Raw genomic sequence first — 26,308 nt, forward strand, 5'->3', positions numbered from 1 at the left:
GTAGGGTATTAGCAATCGCAAATTGATTTCAAAAGGGCAGTTTTCAGGGAAGCGTGTGTGATCTCATCAGGGCAAGGGTGATTGTATTGGTATTGAGAGTTTTATAAGGTGTGGTTTAAGAGTCCATTCACATGTTCCACTTTCCTGGAAGACTGAGGTCTATAAGGTATGTGTAACTCCCAAATAATTCCAAATGCATCACAGATCCCCTTTGTTATCTGTGCAGTAAAAGTGAGGCCATTGTCTGGCTGGATAGAGGAGGGGAAGCCGAATCCTGTAATAGTTTCCTTAATGAGTGTAGTACCACAGCACCTGCTCTCTCACAAGGAATTCAGAAGGCTTCAACCCAGCGAGAGAAGGTATCTACAAGAAATAGAAGGTATTATAACCTTTTTACTGGTGGCATACATGTAAAATCTTTGCCAAACTTGTCCTGGTTTTGAGCCCTGATACTGATGGATAATAAAGGAGGGAAGTATGCATTTGTTTCTTGGCATATTGAATAATTGTTAGTGATATTTGTGAGTTCTTTTGAGAGGGTAGGACAGTCTATGGATTCAAAGAGAACGTGTGATAAGGGTTTTGGGCTTAGATGATATTGGTTATGTAGAGTGTGAGTATATTATAAATTTCTTATTTGGGTAGGAGGATTTTGTTGTTTTTCATAAACCACTCCTGTACTTGAACTGCTTCTGAGTCTGAGAATGGAGAGATTTCTTCTTGAGAGTAAGGGGGAGAGGCAGGTAGGGTAGTACAAGGAGCACTTGCAGGGGGGAGGGGTTTAGACTAGAAGTTATTGTTGCTATTTGTGTTTTGACCTCTTGGTCAGCTCAATTGTTTCTTATGGATAGTGGAGGGTTTTGCTTTTGGTGTCCTCTACAGTGTATAATTGCTGCACAGAGGGGGAGGGTTGCTGCCTGAAGGAGTTTTAGGATGAAATGTTTGTTAATTATGGGAGAGCTGTCAGATATAAGATATCTTCTTTCTCTCCATATCAGCATATGATAATGTATAATGTGATAAGCATATTTCGAATCAGTGTAAATGTTTAGGGATTGTTTTAGTTTGCTAGCTGCCGAAATGCAAGATACGAGAAATGGAATGGCTTTTAAAAGGGGAATTTGATAAGTTGCTAGCTTACAGTTCTAAGACCGAGAAAATATCCCAATTACAAGTTTATAGAATGTCCAATCAAAGGCATTCAGGGAAAGATACCTTGTTTCAAGGAGGCCGAAGTTCATGGTTTCTCTCTCAAGTGGAAGGGCGCATGGTAAACACAGTCAGAGTTTCTCTCTCATCTGGAAAGTCATATGGTGAACACGGAGTCATCTGCTAGCTTTCTCTCCTGGCTTCCTGGTTTCATGAAGCTCCCCGGGAAGCATTTTTCTTCATCTCCAAAGATCGCTGGCTCATGGACTCTCTGCTTCATAGTGCTGCAGCATTCTCTGCTCTCTCCGAATCTCCCATTCTCCAAAATATTTCCTCTTTTATAGGACTCCAGTAAACCAATCAAGACCCAACCAAAAACGTGGAGACACGGCATCACCTAATCCAGTTTAACAACCACTCTTGACTAAATCACATCATCCAAGGAGATGATCTGATAATAGTTTCAACCATACAGTATTGAATAGGGATTATTCTACCTTTATGAAATGGTATTTTGATTAAAACATGGCTTTTCTAGGGGGCACACTTCCTTTCAAACCAGCACAGGGATTGACTGAGTTAGAGATCTAGTTGGGACTGTAGGTTCAGCCTGCTGCAAGGTTGTGCTGGGTGGGAGTTTTCCTGATTCTATAACTTCTGTTAGGTTGACAATAGCATATCCTGCCTGGGTGGTATTTCCTATCTTAGTGTAGCTTCTACCAATGTATCACGTTGGAATGGGTTCAGGAATTGGAATGTCAGAAATATTAGGAAAGGGACTAGTAAAGTCATCTAAGCTTTCATTGTAATTATGGTCAGGGTTGTTTACAAGTGAAAATGTGGTCATAGAGAGAAAGGTAGCCAGGTTAAGGGAGGCACAGCAATGTAAGTTTATGCCACGGTTTTGTAGGAGAGTGGCATGTAGCATTTGCAGGTATGTAGAGGAGATGGATGAAATGGCTCTGTGTGTTAGGAGCAGTCCTAATGACTGTGAGGTATAGATTTCTAGATGGTGGGTTGGGAATAACTTAAAGCTTTCTTGAACAAGTAGGAAAGCCACTGCTAGAGTTTTGAGACAGGTTGGCCAGCCTAGAGTTACTGCATCTAATTTTTTGAAAAATATACAATACTGCAAGAGACAGGGCCAAATCTTGAGTGAAGAATCCTAATGCAAACCTGGCTCAGGTATCAACATGTAATAGAAAAGGTTTTGTTGGGTTTGGAAGGGCTAGTGCTGGGGCTATGATTAGTGACTGTTTTAGTTTTGTGATGTACATTGAAGAGAGTGAGGACGGTCAAGGGGTTCGTTCGGATTGCTGGAGGCAGCCTGATACAATTCTTTGGCTAAAGGCCCAAAATGGGGTATCCAGGCTCAAAAGAACTTGACTAACCCTAAAAAAGGAGGGAAGTTCTGTTTTGTTTTGTGGAAGGTGAGTGCCTTTAATAAGTTGTATTCTATCAGAGGTGAGTTGTTTATGGGATGGGGAGAGTTTCAGTCCTAGATAAGTGACTACAGATTTAAAGAATTGACCTTTATTGGGAGAAATGCCATATCCCTTTTTTTGCTAGAAAGTTGAATAAAATAATAGTGTGGGAAACATACATTTGTAGGGAGGGACTGCAGAGAAATAAATCATCAGCATATTGTAGAAGGGTGCTAGAAGGTTAGAAGGTAGTTTTAGTCTGGATAAGTCTTGGCTTAGGACTTGACCAAAAATATGTGGGCTGTATTTACATCCTTGAGGGAGTACTCTCCAGGTTAACTGCAGAGGGGATTTTGTATTTGAAGGGTCAGCCTAAGTGAATGCAAAGACATCCCAGGAAATTTCATCTAAGGGAATGGTAAAGAAAGTATCTTTAAGGTCTATGACTGTATAATAGTGGGTGTTAAGTGGTGTGTATTAGGGGGTTTATGTGAAAGAAGGTTGTATGGGTTCAGGACTAAGGGGAAAATGGGTTGAGTTGCTCTGTTTAGATTTTGGAGGTCCTATACTGGCTGGTAAGTACCACTGGGTTTTTTCATAGCTAAGATTGGGATATTAAAGAATGAGTTGGTTGGTCATAGAAGCCCAGCTGCTAGAAGTCTGTCAATGACAGGTTTTAATCGTTGTCTGACTTAGAGTGTCATTTGGGTAGATGGGGTGCTTGTAAACTGGGTGAGGTTTTTGAGGACAATTTTTACAGGAAGATGATGTTTTGCAATTGAGGGATGATTGGTGTCCCACACTAGAGGTCTACTTGGTTTTGAAGTTCAGGTGGGATTGTGGGGTTTGTTGAAACTGATGACTGGTATGGTGATGAGTTAGAGAGGAGGAGCAGAATATGTATTAGTGTGGAAGGAAATGAGAAGGAAATTGAACAGCATAGTTTTGCAAGGATATCATGGCCTAGTAGGGGAGCAGGACAAAATGGAATCAATCAAATTTATAGGTAATAACAGATTTTCTATATGATATAGTTTTGATAATTAAAGGGGAGGAGGGAATGAGGTCAATTCCCACAATAGAGATAGAGAAACAGGATAATGAGCCCTGGTATTCATAAAACCAAATGAGTAGCCCTGTAGCAATAAGAAAGGAGATTAGCTTACCTTCAGCCACAATTGTTACCCTGGGTTCTGTCCTGTTGATGGGAATGATGGGGCCTGCCAGACCTGAGCACCTTCAGTCGTCAGCACCCACTTGTAGGAGGTCTGGAAGAGTAAATCCTGGCTCGCAGTCATCAGTGCAGGTTTTTGTTGTTATTGTTTTCCCCTATAAAATGCAGAAGATTGGGAGTGCAAGGGTAGTTCAGTGGTAGAATTCTCTCCTGCCATGTGAGAGACCTGGGTTCTATTGCACATCCCAAAAAACAAACAAGCAAAAACAAACAAACAAAAAATTCAACAAATGGTGCTGCGGTAATGGGATATTCACATGGAAAAAATAATGAAATGTGACCCTGCCATACAGCATATTAAAAAAAAGTGTTGTTTCAGGTCATTGACCATTATGGTTTAATTTATATTGCAGCCAAATTGATGTACAGTAATAGATGAGATTTTTCAATTGGTTATTGCCTCCTGGATACAGAGTTTTTAGGTTATGGAGAAGGCACACTAGTGAGTCCTCTTAGGAGGGGCTGACTGAGTATTACTCATGTTATGAGTTTGATTTAGTTTTTAGGGTGAGGTCTAAAATACCTGGGGTGAAATTGACTAGAGGGAGTCAGGTGTCCCCAAGTCAATCAGAGTTGATTCAGAGGGACAAGACAGACCACAGCCCTGAGCCACCTGAAGTCTGGGAAGTTCTGACTTTGCCCTAGAAAGTTTAACCTTTGTGAAATTGAGGGCTCTGACCTAGTGCTAGGATTTGTCAGAAGCATGCTTTCCTGGACAACAGGGAGACAGAACCCTCCCTAGAGGTTTCAGAACTCACCCTTAATCTGTGTCAGGTGTTGAATGTTTGGTTGGCAACAGCAGGGTGGAGGTCCCTTACTACTTGGTCAGTTTCAATGTAATCCCAGTTCTAGGTTTTCACACCAAAATGTTAGGAAAAAGTTGCACACCAGGATACGTAGACTGAAGAGCACAGGCAGGAGATTTATTAGTGAGCACACATGGAGGGGTCTGAAGTATAGACTCCAGCCCATCTGGGGAGAATAAACGGAGATACTTTATAGTGGAGGGATGAGGATTTTGGCAGACACAGGAAATTGGTGGATTTTTCTTGGTCAGTTTAGAAATGGGGGAAGCAAGTTGGAAATTGGGAACTCTTCATTGGTGGGCTTTAAAATTTAAGTGTTACTCTAATTTTGGTGGCAGTTGTAACTGCTGGAGTTTTGGTTGTCACTGAACAAGAGAATTTATCACAGGAATGCAGTTGTCTAAGGGTGGATGCTAGGTCAAACGGTTATCACAGAAATAAGGTCTGCAACTGTTGTGTGGGAACATGCATTAAGGGCTAGCTACATCATGAGAGTAGGGGTGGGTTGAGGGCCTCCCCATTGTCCAAGAAAACATGTTTCTGACAAATCCTAGTACTAGGTCAGAGCCCTCAAGTAACACTACCATCACCACCATCCATCACCAAAACATTTCCATCATTCCAAATAGGAACTCTGTACAGGTTAGGCCTTAGCTTCCCATTTCCTAGTCCCACTCTGTCTGCTGGTAACCCATAATCTAGATACTGACTCTGTAGGTTTGCTTATTTTAATTATTTCATATGAGTGAGATCATACAATATCTGTCCTTTTGTTTCTACTTATCGCACTCAACAAGGTTTCTTCAAGGTTCACCCATGTTTCCACATGTATCAGGATCCCATTTCTTTTATGAATGAATAATATTCCATTATATGTATATACTACATTTTATTTATCCATTCATTGGTTGATGAACACTGAGTTACTTCCAAGTTTTGGCAGTTGTGAATAATGCTGCTATGAACACTGGTGTGTAAATATCTGTTTGAGTCCCTGCCTTCAATTCTTTGGGGTATACAGCTAGTATTGGAATTGCCAGGTCATAAGGTAATTCTATACTTAGCTTTCTGAGGAGCCACCATGATTTTACATGCCACCACAATAATTTTTCATATCAGTATGTATCCATGGATATTAATTTAATACTTCAGATTATATTCATTATTATTCATCCATTTTATTGTTCCAACTTTGATTTTAATCATTGGGTTCCACTGTCCTTTTGACTTAACCTTCATTGTGTGTATATGTTTGTGTATGGGGGGTGAGGTACATGAGTTATCACTTCTTTACTGTCTGGTACAGCAATATGCTCTAGGCTTATTTTGTATTTTTCCTGTCCTGGCCCTAGAATCAGCTATTTCTCAAAAAAAAAAAATTCTGATTTTTTTTATTGGGGAATGATATTCAAAACCAAATTATGAGCACTAGCTGTTTACATTGCCGGCTAATAATTGGTTTTTAAAATTTATTAAATTGGTTTGATAGTCAAAATATTCATTTCTTCAATAAGTGATATAAAATGCCTCTCTTACAAAAACATCAATTTCAAAATACCCACAAAATAATGTCATGTTGCCAGGGAACACATAAGAAGGAAACTGTATTAGTTAGGGCTCTCTAGAGAACCAGAATCAACCGGAGATATTCATAAATATAAAATTAATAAAAGTGTCTCACATAACCGTGGGAATGTATAGTCCAAAATCTGCAGGGCAGACTGTGAAGCTGACAATTCTGATGGAGGGTCTGGATGAAGTCCACAAGAGAGGCTCACTGGCCAAAACAGGAGAGAGAGGCTGTTTCTTCTGAATCTTCTTTAAAAGGCTTCTAATGATTAGATTAAGCATTACTCATTGCAGAAAACACTCCCCTTTGCTGATTACAAATGGAATCAGCTGTGGATGCAGCTGATGTGATCATGATTTAATTCAATGAAATGTCCTCATTGCAACAGACAGGCCAGCACTTGCCCAGGCAGACAAACAGGTACCACCACTTGGCCAAGTTGACATATGAACCTGACCATGACAATCCAACCCTTGTCAACTTGGCAGCTATACATATCACCTTAAATCATACTTAATTTCTAAATAAAAATAATAAACACATGTTTTTCTTTCACCTAACCATACTCAACTGTTCTGCATATAACTGGAAACACATTAAGTCTCTCCAGAATAGGGTGCAAATCCTTGGGTAATATTCATCCTTAAACTTGATATTTTACAACTTAAATAGTATAACAGGAACAAAATAGTCCTCGTTTCTGTAACTGATCACGTGGTCGAAGTTCATATTTATCACTACCTTCTTTTACTACTCATTCCATGTTACCTTTACCCTCAGCAAGCACTTCAGCTGACCATGGTTCTTTGCCTGGTGGGATGGCCCAAACCTTCATTCCTGAAGTTTCAGACCCTTTGCTAGCCCTGCCTGGATTGGGTTGTTGCAGTTTTCCATTGATTTTAATCACAGGGCATGGTAGTACTAAAAGATATCCTAGGGGTTCCCCTATATTCCAGGAAAACTCTTCTTTACCTTCATTGTATAGTTGCAGTCCTATTTCCCTCTGATAGTCAGTGTCAACCACCCTACCAGTGATGTAATCCCCTTCTTGGCTTGTGGATGCAGAAGAATGAGTAGCCCAAAGTGACCAGGTGGCAGTCTAAGATACCAATTCAATGGAATCATTGTTATTTCACATGGTAGAAGCACTAGTTCTCCTTTTGGAACTAAAACCTGGAGACCAGCAGAGCTCAGGGTCACAGGGACAGGAAGCAAAAATTGTCCTATTAGATCACTAATGGTAAAAGTTAGTGGTGCCACTACCATTTCTACCCCTGTTTCCTGGACCCATGGATCCTGGCTATGGGAGAAACAGCATCATACAGCAGATGCTGATTCAGAGCATACACAGTTTCCTGGAGAACATTATCCTAGCCCTTCAAGGTACTGCCACCTAGTTGGCACTGTAATTGAGTTTTCAGAAGGCCATTCCACCATCCTGTCAATCCAGTTGCTTCTGGATGATGGGGAACATGGTAGGACCAGAGAATTCCACAAGCATGTGCCCATTCCTGCCTTTCATTTGTCATGAAGTGTGTTCCCTGATCAGAAGCAATGCTGTATGGAATACCATGATGATGGATAAGGCATTCTGTAACCCCATGGATGGTAGTTTTGGCTGAAGCATTGCGCGCAGGGAAAGCAAACCCATACCCAACATATGTGTCTATTCCAGTTAGAATAAAATTGCTGCCCCTTCCATGAAGGGAGTGGTCTAATGTAATCAACCACCATGTAGCCAGCTGGTCACCTTGGGGAATGGTGCCATATCGGGGACTGAGTGTGGGTCTTTGCTGATGGCAGATTGGGCACTCAGCAGTGGCTGTAGCCAGGTCAGCCTTGGTGAATGGAAGCCCATGTTGCTGAGCCCATGCATGACCTTCATCCCTACCACCATGACCACTTTGTTCATGAACCCATGGGCAATGACAGGAGTTGCTGGGGAAAGAGGCTGACTGGTATCCACAAAATGGGTCATCTTTCCCACTTGATTATTAAAGCCTTCCTCTGATGAAGTCACCTTCTGATGTGCATTCACATGGGGCACAAATATCTTCATGTTTTTAGCCCACTCAGAAATATCTATCCATATCCCTCTTCCCCAGACCTCTTTGACACCAATTTTCCAATTACAGTCTTTCCAAGTCCCTGACCACCCAGCCAAACCATTAGCAACAGCTCATGAGTCAGTATACAAATGCACCTCTGGCCAGTTCTCCTTCTAAGCAAAATGAACAACCAGGTACACTGCTTGAAGTTCTGCCCACTGGGAGGATCTCCACTCATGACTGTCCTTCAAGGACACCCCAGAAATGGTTTGTAGTTCTGCAGTTGTCCACTCTCAGGTGGTACCTGCATATCATGCTGAACAATCTGTAAACTAGGACCGAGTTTTCCCTTATCTCAGTCAATTCACTGTAGGGAACTCTCCAAGAAGCCATAGCTCTGGTGTGGGAAACAGAAGGTAATGTGGTAGGAGGGGAGACCATGGGCATTTGGGTCACTTCCTCATGTAACTTACTTGTGCCTTCAGGACCTGTTCTGGTCCTATCTCATATATGCCATTTCTGTTTTATGATGGAGTGCTGTTGCACACACCCAACTTTATGACTTGGTGGGTCAGACAACACCCAGCTGATGATAGGCAACTCAGGTCTCATAGTAACTTGGTAGCCCATGGTTAAGCATTCAGTCTCTACTAAGGCACAGTAGCAGGTCAAAAGCCGTTTCTCAAAAGGAGAGTAGTTATCTGCAGCAAATGGTAAGACTTTGCTCCAAAATCCTAAGGGTCTGCATTGTGAATCTCCTCTAGGGAGAATCTCCTGTCAAAGGCTCCAAACAGCATCTCTATTTGCCACTGACACTTCCAGCACCATTGGATCTGCTGGATCATATGACCCAAGTGGCAGAGCAGCTTGTACAGCAGCCTGGATCTATTTCAGAACCTCCTCTTGTTCAGTTCCCTACTCAAAATTAGCAGCTTTTCTGGTCACTCAATAAATGGGCCACAGTAGCACACCCAAATGAGGAATATATTGTTGCCAAAATCCAAAGGGATCAACAAGGCATTTTGCCTCTTTTTTGGTCATAGGAGGGGCCAGATGCAGCAACTTATCCTTCACCTTAGAAGGGATATCTTGACATGCCCCACACCACTGGACCTAGAAATTTCATTGAGGTAGAAGGCCCCTGTATTTTTGTTAGATTTATCTTCCATCCTCTGGCATGCAAATGTCTTACCAGTAAGTCTAGAATAGTTGCTATGTGTTGCTCACTAATTCCAATCAACATGATATCATCAATATAATGGACCAGTGTGATGTCTTGTGAGAGGGAGAAATGATCAAGGTCCCTGTGGACAAGATTATGACATAGAGCTGGAGAGTTGACATACCCCTGAGGTAGGACAGTGAAAGCGTATTGTTGACCTTGCCAGCTGAGAGCAAAGTGTTTCTGGTGGTCCTTACTAACAGCTATTGAGAAAAAAGCATTTGCCAGATCATTAGCTGCATACTAGGTACCATGGGATGTATTGATTTCTCAAGCAATGATATCACATCTGGAACAACAGCTGCAACTGGTGTTACCACCAGAATGAGCTTATAATAATCCACTGTCATCCTCCAAGACTCATCTGTTTTCTGCTTTTTACTATTTTGCTATGTAGGGGCAGTTCTAGTGGCTTCCACTTGGCTTTTCCCACCATAATAGCCCTCACTGCATGAGTTAGAGAGCCAATGTGGGGATTTTGACAGTTGCTCAGTATGTCTATACCAATTATACATTCTGGAACTGGAGAAATAACTATGGAAACACTATGAGACAGACCTGAGCTAAAACTCCATCAATCACCTCACCTCCATATGCCCCCACCCTGACTCGTGGACCAGAGTGATGTTTTGGTTCCCCTGGAATTAATGTCACTTCTGAACCAGTGTCTAATAATCCACAAAATATCTGATCATTGCCTTTTCCCCAGTGCACAGTTACCCTGGTAGAAAGCCATCGGTCTCCTTAAGGAAGGCTTGGAGGAAGATTAACAGTATAGATTTGTGGCAGTGTAACAGGGTTCTCCCACAAAGGGACCTGGCTTCTCCTTTATTGAAGGGGCTTTGGGTCTATAAACTGTCGGAAGTCTGGAAACTGATTAAGGGGCAGTGACTTTGTGTTTTTGTAATTCAAGTTAGATTTCTGTTCCCTTGACCTAGAACTTTTTTGTTTATATAGCTCAAACAAGAATTTAGTAGACTGTCCATCTATTATATTTCTAGGTAACCTATGATTTATTAGCCAACACCACAAATTTCTGCTTGTCAGGTTATTCTGACTCCTGCTTTGAGTTTGCTGTCTATTATAATAGCCACATCCACCCTGTCTTTGGTGATTAACTCAGGACCAACTCAGGACCCGGTCATATCCACTGACTTCTGCCAACTCTGGACACAGTCATATCCACTGTGCTTAAGGATTCCAACTCAGTGACCGCAGTTCCCACAGTAATATCTGACCTACAGAGAAGTGCAACTACAGAGCTCTTCAGGGATGATAGTGCTAGTCTCACAAATTTATTTCTCACAGTTCTGGTAAAAGATGCATCCTCACCATACATTCCTGGGGTGTAAGAGAAGGCCTTGTATGATAAATACATGCTAAATTCTGAACTCTCTAAGCCTCTGGATCCCCTCATCTACCAGAGCAGATCTGGCATTTCAACCTCAGGTAATGTCGATGACCTTTGTTTCAGCCAACCATCCAAACAAACTGTTAATGCCTTTTCTAACCCCTCAAGCTGTAACATTGAATGCAGAATCTCTGCTTAGTTGGCCCATATCAACAAATTCAGCCCCATTTCATTCCCCAACAAATGTGGGGGAGCCTTACATTCCTCCCACAAGTATCCACACCCTTAAAATCCATTGCCACACATATTCCCCTGATTTCTCAGAAAACTCACACAGTTCTTTTGGAGTATAGCATACCTCCTCATGTGTGATACTTTGTACCTCACCTTTAGGGGCCTGTTGGAACTTTAGTCTAGTTATAGTCTGGCAGAAATGAGGGGTGGTAAGGGTGGGTCATGAAAAGGATTGAAAGTCTCTCCCAAGCCATTTGCTTCATGGCATTCATTAGCTGTTTCATCTGGTGAAACAGAATTAATCATTCTAGGGCTAATCCCTTCAGGTGGAGTTTGGGTGGCCAGCTCCTCAGGCAGGCTGGAGGTGGGGTGGCTATGTCCTCAGGGCAGACTATTACAGGGTTATCTAGAGAAGACTCAGCATGACCAAGGGTTTCAACCTAGTACTGACATCCTTATCCATCCATATGCTGCCATCCCATTTTTTAAGGTCCCTCTCCCTTCCAATCAATTCCTTCACTTTAATAGCAGACAACATCCAAGATTGAAATTTCAATTTATGTTGTAAAGTTGCTACTCCAACAACAAGATTCTGAGTCTGATTTTCAGAGATCTCAAGTCTATGGCTACAGGAAATAAGATTTTCCTTCAGGACACTCACAGAAGCATCTACATCTATCAGACGGTGCTTAAGCTTCTCATTTGAAGCCTTAAGCTCATCCCTTTCACTCATTAATGTACACAGTTTAATTTAACAACAACCTAGTCAACATCTCTATACTTCCTATTTCCACAAAACTCCAAAAAGGTGTTAAAAACATTATCCCCCAGAACCTGGCTTCATATAAGCAAAGCATTAGAAGAATAAAAAATGGTGATATTTTGACTATTTCTTTTGCCAACTCACTCCATAGATTGGCAGTGACGTTCTGATTATGGGAATCAGAGTCCTTAGTGCCTTTGAGTTCAGTCAGAGTAAAAATCCATTCATAAAAAAACATCTTTAAGATTCTGTTTCTTAAGAACCACTCCTGGTACGAAGTTATATTTGTTAGGGCTCTCTTGAGAAACAAAATCAACAAGAAATATTCATAAATATAAAATTTATAAAAGTGTCTCATATAACCTTGCCCAACGAGATGAACAGGTACTACCAATTGACCAAGTTGACACATGAACCTGATCATGACAGAAACCTAATATATACTAAAATTACTGATGGAAGAAAGGCAAACAGTCTCTGGGGCAGGACTTCTGGACCAATTCTTTACATTCGGTAGAAAGTAAGCAGGGAATTAGTAGGAAAAGGATAGCAAAGGAAAATTAAACTTTCTATGCAATTACATGCTAATGACTATGGGACAGATAATGCTCTTCTTAAACCTTTCCATGCTTTTGCATTATACTTAGAATAAACAAAATGTGGCATCTGTCTAAACCTCTGTTTTCATCTCATGCCATGTTCTTTCTATCTCCCTATGATCTAGCCCACTTGGCCAATCAATTACTGGCACACACATTACTTCTCTCATTCTTTCAGCTGACAAATGCTTGTTGAGCACTAACTACATATAAAGCATAGAAAATCAAGGAAAAAGATTATTATTTTAGATATTTGGTACAGGGAAGTGTTCAATGGAAAGATGATATTCATACATCATGTAACTGAATGATGTTGATGGACAAAAAGCACCCAAGGAGGAGAGAATAACAAGTACAAATGTCCTGAGGTCAGGATGTTTACCATGGTCTGTAAACTGCCAAGAGGAGAGTTGGAATTTTGTTTTGTTTTATTTTTCCCACAGAAACACATTAATATAATTTATTAAATTAACCATGAAAAGAATATTCCACAGGAAAAAAAAATCACAATTATAACAGACCAAACCATTCATATTTTATAAATGAGGAAATGACTGAAGTCCCCTAACACCAAACACCGTTATGGATGAGCCAGAATTAAAGTCCAGTCCTCGTGCACAGAAATACACAGACCAAAACCTTCTGGTTTTGAGCCAAATAGAGCCTAAGGCTTAGTCTTTATGCATATCTTTTTTTTTTATTCCACTGTCAGTAATTTCTTCTTTCATTAGTTAAGATTATAGTACTCTGAATTGTCTATTTATAGTTACAATTCCAACCAAGATTTATGCTAATTAAGATTTTTTTCCTCCTTATTTCGTGAAATGAAGGATGTTGGGTCTTTTAGACTGTGCACAATTTGGGATTTAATTATAAATGTAATGGGAAACCATTACAATAGAAGAATAACATAATATGTCTTTTGATTAACAGATCACTTTTGGATCCTGTGGGGAAATAATACTGTATGAGGAAAGAGAGGAAATGGCAAAAGAATTGAGAGGCCATTCAGTCTAAGTGAATGGTACAGGCAATTTGTTTATAAATACTAGCAATAGAGGTAGTGAGAGTTGGGCAGACACAAGTAGGTAGCAGATGTGCTGAGAAATTGGTGACGGGATGAGGGATCAAGAGAGTAGTCAAAGATAACTTTAAAGATTTTTTGTCATCAAAAACTAAATGGGGCCATTTACTAGGAAAAGACATTCTGGTGAGGAGCTGTTTGATTAATAGGAACTGAAAAAAAAGTTCAGTTTTACATTAATTAAATTTTAGATATCCATTAAAAGTCCTGGTTGACATGTTTGGAAGTCAATAGGAGATATGAATTTGGGCTTTAAAGATGAGTTAAGGCCTTGTTTTATAAACATGGGAAGAAAGTGCATAAATGGTCTTCATAGTCAAGGGCCTGGAAGTAATTGTCTGCAGAGGAACAGTTCATAGTGAAGAAAGGAGGTTCAACAAGGCAACTACTAAAGTAAAAAGTACCACAATAGTGTGATACACAGGGAACAGTGGAGAATGTATTTCAAGAATGGAGAACCTGTGTCAAATGTTGAAATTTTGGGTAAGATAAGTATTGGGAATTGGCCATTAAATTTGGTAATGTATGACCCATTAACAATTGTGATAATAATGACTTCCTAGAATTACCTAAATTTGGTCTATTTTGGAACTTTGAACTAACCATTCCCATCACCGGTTGTAGTCTCTCTCCTGATTTTATGCCTGGTGCTTTTAAACATTTTTTTTCAGATGTTTTTGAAAAATTTCATTCAATTTATAATTGAATATATTTATTTAATCTATAATAGCTCTCGTGATTTCTCTCTCACATGCTTTATAATGTTTTTCTACTACTTTGGCAATGCTAATAGAATACAGTTTCCATGAGGTCAAGAACCAAGTTTTGTACTCTTTATTGCTATGTTCTAATGCTTAGATTTTGTCTGATTACTATAATTTCTCAAATAGTTTTAAATACATGTATGGTAATAAGCAGAGCTCAAGCAGAGAGCAACACCACTGTAAGTTATGGAGTATGCGGATTATTATAGGAATTAGACCTAACAAAATTTTGGGAGGAAATGGGGAAATGATCATTGAAATGGGGCAATTGGAATATTACAGGATTCTAAGCTTTACAGTTTTCAAGCTCTTCTTGTCACTTCTGGAATAAAAGACAGTTTCACTCTTACTATTCTTGTATTATTTTACTCTCCCTCATGATTTCCTCACACCCCACTCACATTTTTATAGATAGTGCTGTATAAAACCTTGAATCATTGATTTTCCTACTGGACACCTAACTAGCATGTTATTCAATAAAAGCTTAGCTTTTCCTGATGTTGAAGCAGTACTAACTGCTTTTAAAATTTATTATGTAGTCCTATAATATCTTATAAGAGTAACACTTGTTGATAAGTTTTGCTTAGCATTCTCATTTCTTTGGCTTCCCTCCACTTCCATGACTTCTCAAGTTGATTTTAGTAATGCAAAACTGTGTAACTTGAAACACCCTGACACTTCCTTTCTTTTGTGTTATTCCTCAATTTCTTCTTTTAAATTATCTTCTAGTTAAAGCATTTCATTATGTTGTACAATTCAGTAAGTACAATTATCAAAGGTTCTAATTATGCATTATATCTGAACAACACAATCTTCTATTGCTTGTACATCTTTCCAGAGTAATTAATTTGTGGACACTAATTGTAATATAATTGTGGATTTTAGTTGTAGAAATCATTGAAGATTTTTATACTCTGGCTTTAATGTGCGTTCATAGGCCAGGATTCAGGATGTGAGAAAATAAATGTGCTAAAAATTGTATTAGCTTTTCTAATAGTCAGACAGTGCCTAAATCGATCTTTAAAATGTTCAATTTAGCTGAAATCTTCTTTGTCAAGTAATCAATGTGTTTACCAAATGATAAAAATGGTGTCAAGAAGTTAGTAAGACTCAAAGTTATTTAAAAGATAGAATGCAGGACAGGGAAAATTCACCAATGTGAACTTTTCCATCATAAGTCATAGTTGATGACATGCAAGAGAGAAGTGGAATGTTTCTTTGCCTTTTTCCAAAGGATAAGAATGAGTTAAGTAGTTGACCTCACAACTAAGCTCTAAGAAAGGTTTAAGCAAAATGGGTGTGGACAGCAGATGGTATCACCTCAATGATGACCTAGATACTTATTCGAGAAGGATTATAAATATTTTAGGGATTGAATTAGGATGCGAAATCACTAAGAAATAATTTGCAGACAATATCATTAAATGTAGTTTGTTCTTTTTCTTTGGCTCTTGTCTTTCACCTACAATCTTACATAAAAAGCAAACTAAATAAGGCATATATCTGATGCTCCTTTTAGCTACTATATCAGCAGAAGAGTAGAACATATGGAATAAAAATAAATAATAGGGGGAACAAATGTTAAAATAAATTTAGTTTGAAATGCTAGTGGTAAATGAAAGCGAGGGGTAAGGGGTATGGTATGTATAATCTTTTTTTTCTCTGTTATCATTTTATTTATTTTTCTGTTGTCTTTTTATTTCTTTTTCTAAATCGATGCAAATGTTCTAAGAAATGATGAATATGCAACTATGCAATGATATTAAGAATTACTGATTGTATATGTAGAGTGGAACAATATCTTAATGTTTTGTTTGTTAATTTTTTTAATTAATAAAAAAATCAGTTATTTTACTTTAAAAAAAATAAGGCATATATGATATGCCTTAACTATCAGCTATTGTATCTCAGAACTAGATGAATTATGTGGGTTTTATTTCTATTTGTTATAACAATCACATTAATCTTTATTTAAACTGTGAAAAATAGACATCAGGCAATGAAACAAAGGAAACCTTGGAAGAAATGTCCTTGATACTGAAAACGGCTTATACAAATGGCAACCTATCAAGTGCAAAATAAACTAGGTAATTACCATTCAGTTTTACAGATGGAAAAGCTGAGTCACCAGGAGGTTAAATGACTTGCTCAAGGTCACAGAAGAAGCCATTAGCATTATATTGTAGCACCCCTTACTCTTTTTTTATTTCTTCTCTTCATTTTATCTGGTACAGCAAGAAGCAAAAAGGTATATATTCTCCACATATACAGCGACTTCAATCTTGCAGTTTAGTACTGAACTAAACAATGAAAACAAGATTGGGGTATTGTTTGTTTGGTTTAGTTTTGCTTTTATATTCCACATAACTATGTTTTACTCTTTATTTTCTCTGTCTCTGCCACTGCAAAAATTGGTTATTTCTTTCATGTCATCAAGACAGCAGAGATTGACTAGAGTACAAGGCAGATTTCTGTATTAGTGTGTAATAATGAGAGGGTATTAATGGAAAAACTCTCTCTCTAAACAAAACCTTCTTTTTCTCCTGATTACTGATTTATATACCAATCACTTTGCATTAAAATAATTACAGAATAAGTACACTAAATAAAGATAATCTTGATATTACATAAATAATCATTTATTTTCAAGAGGTTAATATTCTATGGTTTACAATTTAGCTGATATTTGAACAAAAATAATTTAGCATGAATAGATAGAGTGTTTAATACTCTAATGCCACTTGTTTTCTTATATAACCTGCCATTGGTTGTGTGTTTAACTTTATGTAACTGATACTTTCACATAATGTATCTACAGGTGCTGTGGGAACCAGTCTGTTGTATCAAAAGGGAGTTCATTTCATTGAAGAATGATGGAACTATAGGTCTTAAATAGAAGCTGATCCCCTGTTTCCATCTCTAGATAGAACTCAATACTAGAGTTCCCTTTTCTTATGTAGTTGTTGTCCTGAGAACATGACAAAAGTATTTTCTTGTTATATACCCCATAATTAAATATATAACTTTATAAATTAAGTTCTACACTATGAATATTGCAAAATATGTTCATGCATAATTTATACAAAAATGTGTGTGTGTGTATCCATTAATTGTCACTCTTATTTCCCTCAAGTGCAGGATGGTTCCTTCTCTATGGATGTCAGCACATACTCAAAAGATCAGTCATATATAAAAAAGGTACACAATATTTTTATAATAAATAGAATTAAAATTCCTATTTAAGAGGTTTATAGCCAAGAAGATAATTCCATTTAAATAATGATCTGACTTAATTTGGAAACCAGGTTAATAACCAGAATTATAACTGTAGAGTAAAATTTACTCTAGGACACTAATTTGTAACTAAAGGTAACAAATTTTTTCTTCATAGATGCAAGTTTTTCTCCCTCATGTCTTTAAACACATATTTTCTTCCCTTGACTTAATTTTGACTCAATTCTATCCCAGTTGGTTTTCTACATCTATGCTTATCAATTATCATTTAGTTGTTATTGGGTGTTTTGTGTTTTTTTGGTGGTTTTTTGTTGTTTGTTTGTCTATTTGTTTGTTTTTGCCTGCTTCTCTTCTGATTTTAGGGCCCTGGAAGAAGGGGATTTGTCTTCTCCCCTTCTCCTCTCCTTCTCTACTTAATTTCCATGAATAAGACAATCAAGGATTTTCTGAGACACTTAAATCTATAGTTACAGATAAATTTGGCTGCAAAAGACTTCTTAGACACTTTATAGGTGTCAAATTCAAAATGATGGATATTTAATTCAATACCTGTTGTCTAATATAGTAACCTTTTCCATGTGATATATCTTGGCAAATGGAGTCATTCACATTCAGATTAGTCAGCTTTTATAAGTCTATGCTATGTGCAAACTTATTCAGCCACCCAAATTAAAAACCTGAGAGTCATCATTGACCCAATCCTCTCACATATAAACCATAGCTAATTGGTCGCCAAACACTGTTTATTCTCCAGTCTCAATGTCTTCCACTCTTTCTTCATTTCTGTTTTTATTTTCACCACATGGACTTAATTTATCATTAACCATTTTTTTGTCCAGTTTACTGTAGTAGTCTCCTAAAGTGGATACGCTCTCCCCAGCTCTGACTGACTCTATGAAATATTCATTTCTCCAGATATTGGAATGATGTTTCTAAGAATTATTTTTTTGCATTAGAGAGGTGAATATTCAGGGTAGACTTCCCTACTGTTTCCCAATATTCCCTTCCGTGAAGGAGATGAGAATTTCCCAGCTTTGTGGATTTAGCTTTGACTATTTGACTTGCTTTGGCCTATGAGGTATGTGAAGAAATTGGGGAAGGGGTTCTTAAGGGCAATATATGTTTACAACATTCTCTCTAACCTCCACCACTGTAATTGATAATGCCCATAAACATGGCTGTATGACTGGTATATCAACTTCTGGTCTAGAGTAAGGAAGAGAATGATAGAAGCAAGAAGAGCTCTTAGCCATCTGTGAAGGACACTTTGCAATAGCAAGGAATGCACCATTGTCCTTTAAGCTCAATGAGATATTAAGATTGTTTATTACCTCAGCATAACCTCACTTGCATTGACTAGTGCAACATTTGGCTATTGAGTCTCTGAGCCATTTACTATGTTTAAGAGATTGCCTACCTTATGAATCATGTTGAAGAAGTACCTATGATTCATGATGGAAGCTAGAAATGTTAAACATTTTCCTTCCCATTCTCCCTGGCAGCAAGGATTTATCATGGGGCAGAGCATCAGATCCATCTGCTCCAGAATTTAGATTGGAAGGCTAATGATGCATAATGCAAGAGCTGTGAGGAGCTGTCTCTGGCAATCATGGTGCATTCAAAGTGACAAGGAAGTAGCTCATGTTAGCTTTTATGCTTTCTTTCTAGTTTCAAAACCTCAGTCCTTCAAAGGTCTACAGGTTTTTGGTGATTCTAGGAGGTAACCTAGAATATAGACACTGAGCATATCCCCTTGCTATAATCAAGTAGAATTGCTTATGTTACTACATTTTCTAAAAATGTTGCAATGGAACACTAAAACTCTTTTAAGTTTTATAATGTAAACTGAACGGTTTTTAAATAGGAGGATTTAATATGTTATAAGTTTATAGTTCTAAGGAAGTAAAAGGGTTTAAATTAGAGGTTACCTTCACTAAAGGAAGGCTGATGGGTCAGGATCACCTCTGACAGCTGGCTAATCATGTGACTGGCATCTGCTAGTCCATTGCTTTTAACCTCTGTTCCTGTGGGGGATCCTCACTTTATTTCTCCAGGGTTGACTTTCATCTCTTGGCTTCTCTTGACTCTCCAGGCTCTGGCTTGCTTAATCTCATGGCAATGTCTGCTGGGCTTCAAGCCTCTCCAAATACCTGTGTCTCTGTTTTCCATGTGTCTTCATCTGTGTCAGCTCTGCTATGAAGTTTCTGTCAGCTCTGAGACTTCTGTCATTTCTGTCTCTCTCCAAAAAGTTTCCTCTGTTAAAGGACTCTACTAAACTAATCAAGAACCACCTGGAAGGGATGGAGTCACATCTCCATCTGATCAAAGGTTATACCCACAATTAGATGAACCACACCTCTGTAAAAATAATCTAATCAAAACTTTCCAACCAACAGTATTGAATTAGGATTACAAGAAATGGCTGTTCTCCCAAGATTGGGACAGGATTAAAACATGGCTTTTCTGGGGTTCATAATACTTTCAAAACAGGACATTTCTCAACCATTCACAGTGTGTCTCTTCCTGCTTGAACTGTAGATTTTAGCTTTTGTGTAAATAGATGTATCTGCCATGGTCACCTTCTTCCACTATTGAGTGGGTCAAAAGGGCTTTTGTATACTTCAAAGTTACCTATCTTGAAAAACAAGCCCTTGCTCTCACTAGTTTGGGTTGAGCATTCTTCTTAGAACCTCTCTAAGCCTTATGCTTACTTTGCTTATTACCATCAAATACTTGTAATACTGTATTATATTAACAATCAGAGCAACTGTTGGGGCTGTTTCACCAGAATATAAATCTCTCAGGACAGAAACTATCAAATCATCGTTTTTCCACTCCCATGCCCTAGGCAATGCTTAAATGTTAGGGAATGCCTAATGTCTAGAACATGTTAAATACATGTTTTTTGAATTTTTGAATGAATGAAAAATATGCCACAATATATTAAGAAAAAATTAGAATTGCAAAGAAATCATGAGGAATAACAGGCTGATTACGTCTAAAAAATATTGCTAATATTTTTAGATTTGCAGAAAGGTGAGCTGGATTGGGGTATGAAGAGATGGTGGAGAAGGACTTTTTAAAAATTTTTCAGAAGTTTCAATCAAATACATATGGATAATTTAAATAATTATAGTATTTTCAACACAAACAATTATTTTGTAATATACTTATAAGGTATGAAATGCTTTAATATAGACAAATCACTAAAATTCATATATTTGGAAACTTCCATCTATAATGGAAAAGTAAGACTTATAATTAGCTCTTTCATGAAATCTGTAAGTCATCAGTAAAAAATTGACATTGAAGAAAAGGGTAAAGGTAGAAAGGAGATAGGAATGGATGTTAACACAAGTGCTCTGTAATGTACTTGAAATCAATCACTATTAGTCTTGTTCGGTTAGGTGAGCAATTGTTTAACTAGACTGATTATCTGAACTCAATACTTGTTTTGAGTCATTTTTTTCTATGCATTTATTGATTGCCAATGAGGTTGCATTTTGACTAATGCATTTTTATTAAGGACATCAAATAAGATGATCTTGTTCCATTGGCTTGTAGATATGTATTTCTTCTGGATTTCAGGGAGGAAGTCTCCTGAAAAAAAAGATATATCTCCCCCCAAATAAAAATTCAGAGCAGGTGCAGAGTAAGTCAGAAAGAGAAAAAGAAAAGTAATTGTAAAAGGAAAAAGCTTGAAATGACAGAAAAATGTTATTTTTCTCATGTAAAGTGTTTTTTATTTTCCTCATTTTAAAAAGGAAAAATGGTGCCTGCTCATGTCAAAAAAATGAAATAACTTGATAATTATGTAATATTTATATCATCATTATTCGAATTCTTTTTTCTAACAAATGTATTGTGACATGCTAAAATGTAAATTGTTTAATTGGATCATGCAATAACTTTTGGAGGTTCTCGCTTCTTGTCCTGTGGTGTTTTTCATCTCTGCATGAAAGCCACACACCACAATGCAAACCTGATCATTTCCTCCCTGCATACATTCTCCATGATAGTCTCCACACTTCCTGATTGGCAAAGAGAAGTCTCAAATCCTAACAAATCACATTTCTTCACCTTGCTTTCTATACTTCAGCTTTCAACTAATGTAGGGTTGTTTGTTATCTCTTCTAGTCTCAACCTTAAGAGATCGTGAAGCAGTTTTATTTCTACTGATGACACATCTTCCCCACTTTAGCATGGGCATCCCTGAACTGTAGTTTTCACTGACAGCTGTGTGAAAGTATAAAGTATAATCAATTTCAATCTTAGTTTGGCTGTTACTGTAGAACTGCAAGCAGTTTACTCTTTCTGTACTCTGTGTGGTAGATTAAATTACTGGCTAATTATTCAACCATCCATGTATCACAGTCCTTCTACCGTCCCTTTATTTTTATTTTTTAATTTTTTTTTGTCAGAGGAGAGTCTTGGCCATGTGGCATTCTTTAACCAATGAATGAAATATGGACAGAAATGATAGTGTGTTATTCCAAGCCAAGATCCTTTTTTGCTTTCCTGTATCTGGCCATCACTACAAAAAATAGGCTGAAACCACCTGCTGGCCCGAGAGGATGAAACATATGAGGAGCAACCGGCAGCATTAATGAGCCACCCCAGAAGAAGAATTGCCCTCATCACCCACAGATTCGTGAAAATCATAAGTATTGTTTTAAGTAATATTGAGTAATGAACATAGCTTGTTATAGAGCATTATGGTCGTATTAGTTGCCTAATACACTCCTCCTATATATTCTGTGTTTCCTTTCATTAATTATTTTGCACTAAATTTGGATGGCATGTTTAATTTATCATCCATTACCCTACTAGAAAGTGAATTAGAGGCCAAGTCTCTATCTCAATCACCATTTTGTCCAATGTGCCTTGCCTGGTTCAGGCATACAATAAAAATTCATTACATTTTTGTTGAATGTCATGATGTTCTTTTACAATAGTAGACTGTAGAATCATTAGGAAAATGTTTAGTTTTATTCATCTTCTCATCCCCATTCAACCCTCAACTATAGCAACTGTATCACACACATGTATAAACATACACATACATACGAATAGGGATGGAGCAAAAGAGAAGACATTTCTAATGGAGGGTGCAGTGTAAATGTAGGACAAAAGGATGGTAACAAACATACTAGCCTAGCAGGAAAATGGGAGGCAACAGGGTTTTGAAAGTCATGGTTTTGCATATGGTCACTCCACTTATAACTTACTAGGTACAAAACAGGGCTTAGAACAGAAAGAGAACTCAAAGGATATTTAGGTGTGGGAAGAAAAGGCTCATTTGAATTCTTTGCTACAGCTGTAGTAAAATATTGTCAAAGAAGTTCGCTCTTAGGATATCTTACCTATGAAATAAGAGACTGGACTATACTGACCTCTAACATACCTCACGATCTGAAATGCTCAATACAACTACTCAAAAAAAAAAAAAAAAAAAAAAAAGGGCCGGCCACGGTGGCTCAGCAGGTAAGAGTGCTTGCCTGCCATGCCCGAGGACCTGGATTTGATTCCCAGTGCCTGCCCATGTTTAAAAAAAAAAAAAATACAACTACTCAATTATGTAACAAATAAAGAACTGCAGATTATATTTTAAGACAAGCAGCCAAATTCCCTAAAGAGAGTGTGCTGGTTTGGAGTTCTGTACCCCAGCAAATACATGTTCTTTAACTCTGATTTGATATTGCGGGGTGGAATCTTTATGATTGGATTGTTTCTATGGAGTTATGACAAACCAATAGTGGGTGTGACCTTTTGATTAGATGGAGATGTGACTTAGTCCATTTAAGTTGTGCCTTGATTAGTTTACTGGAGTCCTTTAAAAGGGAAAGCATTTTAGAGAGAGCACAGAGCTGATACAGAAAGAGACATTTAGAGATACAGAAAGAATATGCCCCTTGGAAAGCTGTTTGAAATCAGAATTCAAAGAACCATCAGATCCTAGCCATGTGCCTTCCCAGCTGACAGATCCATTGGTCTTTCTTGAGTCAGGTATCTTTCCCCGGATGCCTTAGTTTGGACTTTTTTTATGGCCTTAGAACTGTGAATTTGTAACTTAATAATTTTTCTTTTAAAGCCATCCCATTTGGTATATTGCATTCCAGCAACATTTGACAATCTAATACAGAGAGTTTCCGTAATGTCTATCAATAAGACATGTTTTGATTGGTTATTGTGTTGTCCAAAATGATGACAGAATAATGATAATGATGATTATGTTCAAGTACTTTTTTTCCCTTTTTTGAGGGGAGGGGTGTGTTTTATCTTTTTTTTGGTGAAAAATAGAATATATACAAAAAAGCAATAAATTTCAAAGCACACCACAACAATTAGTTGTAGAACAGATTTCAGAGTATGGTTATGGGTTCTAATTCCACAATTTTAGGTTTTTATTTTAGTTGCTCTAAGATACTGGAAACTGAAAAATATATCAGTACAATGTTCAGCAGTCATACTTTTTTGTTAAGCCTACCTTCTTTGTATAGCTCCACCAATAACTTTGATCTTTCACCCACTCTTTAGGGACATTTGGGCTTTGTCCATTCTAACATTTTTTATGTTGGAAGGGGTTGTTGATAATATGGGTTGGGAAATGGAACTAAATGATGTTCTGGAGAGGCACTGTATTTCAGGGCTTAGCTGATCCACACCCATCTGGAGGTTGTAGGTTTCTGGAAAGTCACCCTAGTGCATAGACTCTTTATAGAATCTTTTATAACTCCTTAAGTGTTCTTTAGGATTGACAGGAATAGTTTTGGTTGGGTTTGGCAACTTATGATAGGCAACAATGTCTAACTGCAGCCTGAATAAGAGTAACCTCCAGAGTAGCTTCTTGACTCTAAGAAATCTCTCAGCCACTGATACCTTATTTGCTATACTTCTTTCCTACCTTTTAGTCAGGATAGCATTGTTGATGCCTTAGAGTACTTTTAATTACTTCAGAATCTCTGTGGTAGATGTAAACAGACATTATTATGTTCACTTTAAGACATAAGGAAACTTTAAAATGCTTATATATAAGGAGAGAGATTTTTCTATGTGGAATATGTAAAGGTCATATGATGTGTTTCATTAAATATTACTGCCACTTCTACAAATGTATTTGAAAGTATTTTATCTGTATAATACTGCTCACTACATTAAATTTCAAAAGTAATATTTGGGATCATAGTGAAAATACATGACCCTTAAAAATGAAAAAAATAAACATTCTTGATCTAACAAATGGCAATATGACACTTGACAGACACCATGATAAGGATGAACATGTGTATTTGATTTAAAATATATTTGCAACTGTTTAATTTCAGAGTGTCAATTTGTTAAAGTATTGTCATGGTCAAGTTCGTGCATCTTGGCAACTTGGCCAGATGGTGGTGCCTGGTCATCTGGTTGGGCAAGCACTGGTCTGTCTGTCGCGGTCCAGCCGCAGCAGAGGGAACGGGCTTGAAGGTGTGGAGGGTCGTCGGCGCGAGAAGAACACCAAGAGACAGCTTAGAGAATTCCTTTCTGAGAAGAGTTGCTTAGATTTATTTTTGCTTAACTGATTTTATACCCTTATTTTTGGCAAGGAAACAGGTATCACAGAATCATGGTTGTGTCATGGCTTACGTTTTAGGTAAAGTTACAGGTTCAGGGAAGCAAAGCGAAAGTACACGTTTTGATTTTCTTAGGAACACTTACACAAGATTTTAATAGCAGCAAGATATTGGCTTAAACCACAGACATTGTGTTTGTAGTTTTCTGAGTTTAGACTTTCTTTTCCTATTATTCTACAGGTGAGGCAATATGTCAAGACCTATTTTAATCTGGTTAAAGGTTAGCTTGTTTTGATTAAAAGGTTACATTGTTTACTTAGATTTTTTATTGTTTTATAGCAATGGACCGGTGCCGTGGTGGGGAGTAAATTTCTAGGATGGCTCAATGCAGGGTTTTTTAATTGTAAGTGTTTACTTTCTATGGGGTACTTTTCTGTGACTTGTTCTAAAAGCACTTCTGCCTGCTGTATCTGCAGCATGACTTGCTTAATGGGGGCATCCCAACCTAATTTTTTCCAAACAGTCATTAACAAGGTTTTGCAATTTGTACAATTTGTATCATTTTTTCCAATTCTTTTGCTTTCTGATTCGTTTTGATATAATGCTTGGAGCACAACCAGCAACAAGAAACACACAATTAGTGTCGTTAATCCCAGTATTTTTCTATTACACCATTTTATGCCTTGTCCTCTTTTGGGGCGTTGAAGGCCTTGCCACCGCCCTTCCTTCCAGGGAACCGTGTCAAACCGGGGAGGAAAAAGAGGATGCGGCATCTGTCTGTTGCTATCAGGACATTTTATGGACTTAAATCATGATTACACTGACTGCATCTATAGCTGATTGCATTTGTAATCAGCTAAGGGGAGTGTCTTCTGCAATGAGTGATGCTTAATCTAATCACCAGAAGGCTTTTAAGCAAGATTCAGAAGAGACAGTCTCTCTTCCTGCTTTAGGTGGGGAGCCTTGCCTGTGGAGTTCATCCAGACCCTTCATCAGAGTCATCATCTTCGCAGCCTGCCTTATGGATTTTGGACTCTTGCATTCCTATGGTTGTCCAACCAGCCTCTCCTGAAAGCTCACTGAAGAACTTCATCAGAGTTGCCAGCTTGTGGCCTGCCCTACAGACCTTGGATTCTATGTTCCTATGGTTATATGAGACACTGTTCTAAATGTTATATCTATGAATATTTCTTGCTGATTATCTTTCTCTAAAGAATCCTAGTTAATACAGGGATAAATATTAAAAAAAGATTTTATTTATCAATAACTACCT

General features: G+C 37.9%; 1 protein-coding gene across 5 annotated transcripts in view; it reads left to right on the forward strand.

Annotated features, from left to right (window-relative positions):
• The first annotated feature begins 237 nt into the window (after positions 1-237).
• LOC143646172 (uncharacterized) overlaps positions 238-26,308 on the forward strand; it is a 120,948-nt gene continuing 94,877 nt past the window's right edge. For 4 of the 5 annotated variants that reach the window (XM_077115135.1, XM_077115136.1, XM_077115134.1 and 1 more), the window contains exons 1-2: positions 238-379; positions 17,382-17,446. In XM_077115135.1, the coding sequence (XP_076971250.1) occupies positions 292-379; positions 17,382-17,446 (153 nt within the window). In that variant the 5' untranslated portion in view covers positions 238-291. Of the gene's footprint in view, positions 380-17,381; positions 17,447-21,619; positions 22,020-26,308 lie in introns of those variants that run through there. The other variant, XR_013157360.1, reaches the window with a different exon arrangement.

This window comes from Tamandua tetradactyla, chromosome 9 (genome assembly GCF_023851605.1).
Source record: "Tamandua tetradactyla isolate mTamTet1 chromosome 9, mTamTet1.pri, whole genome shotgun sequence".
Lineage (NCBI taxonomy): Eukaryota > Metazoa > Chordata > Mammalia > Pilosa > Myrmecophagidae > Tamandua > Tamandua tetradactyla.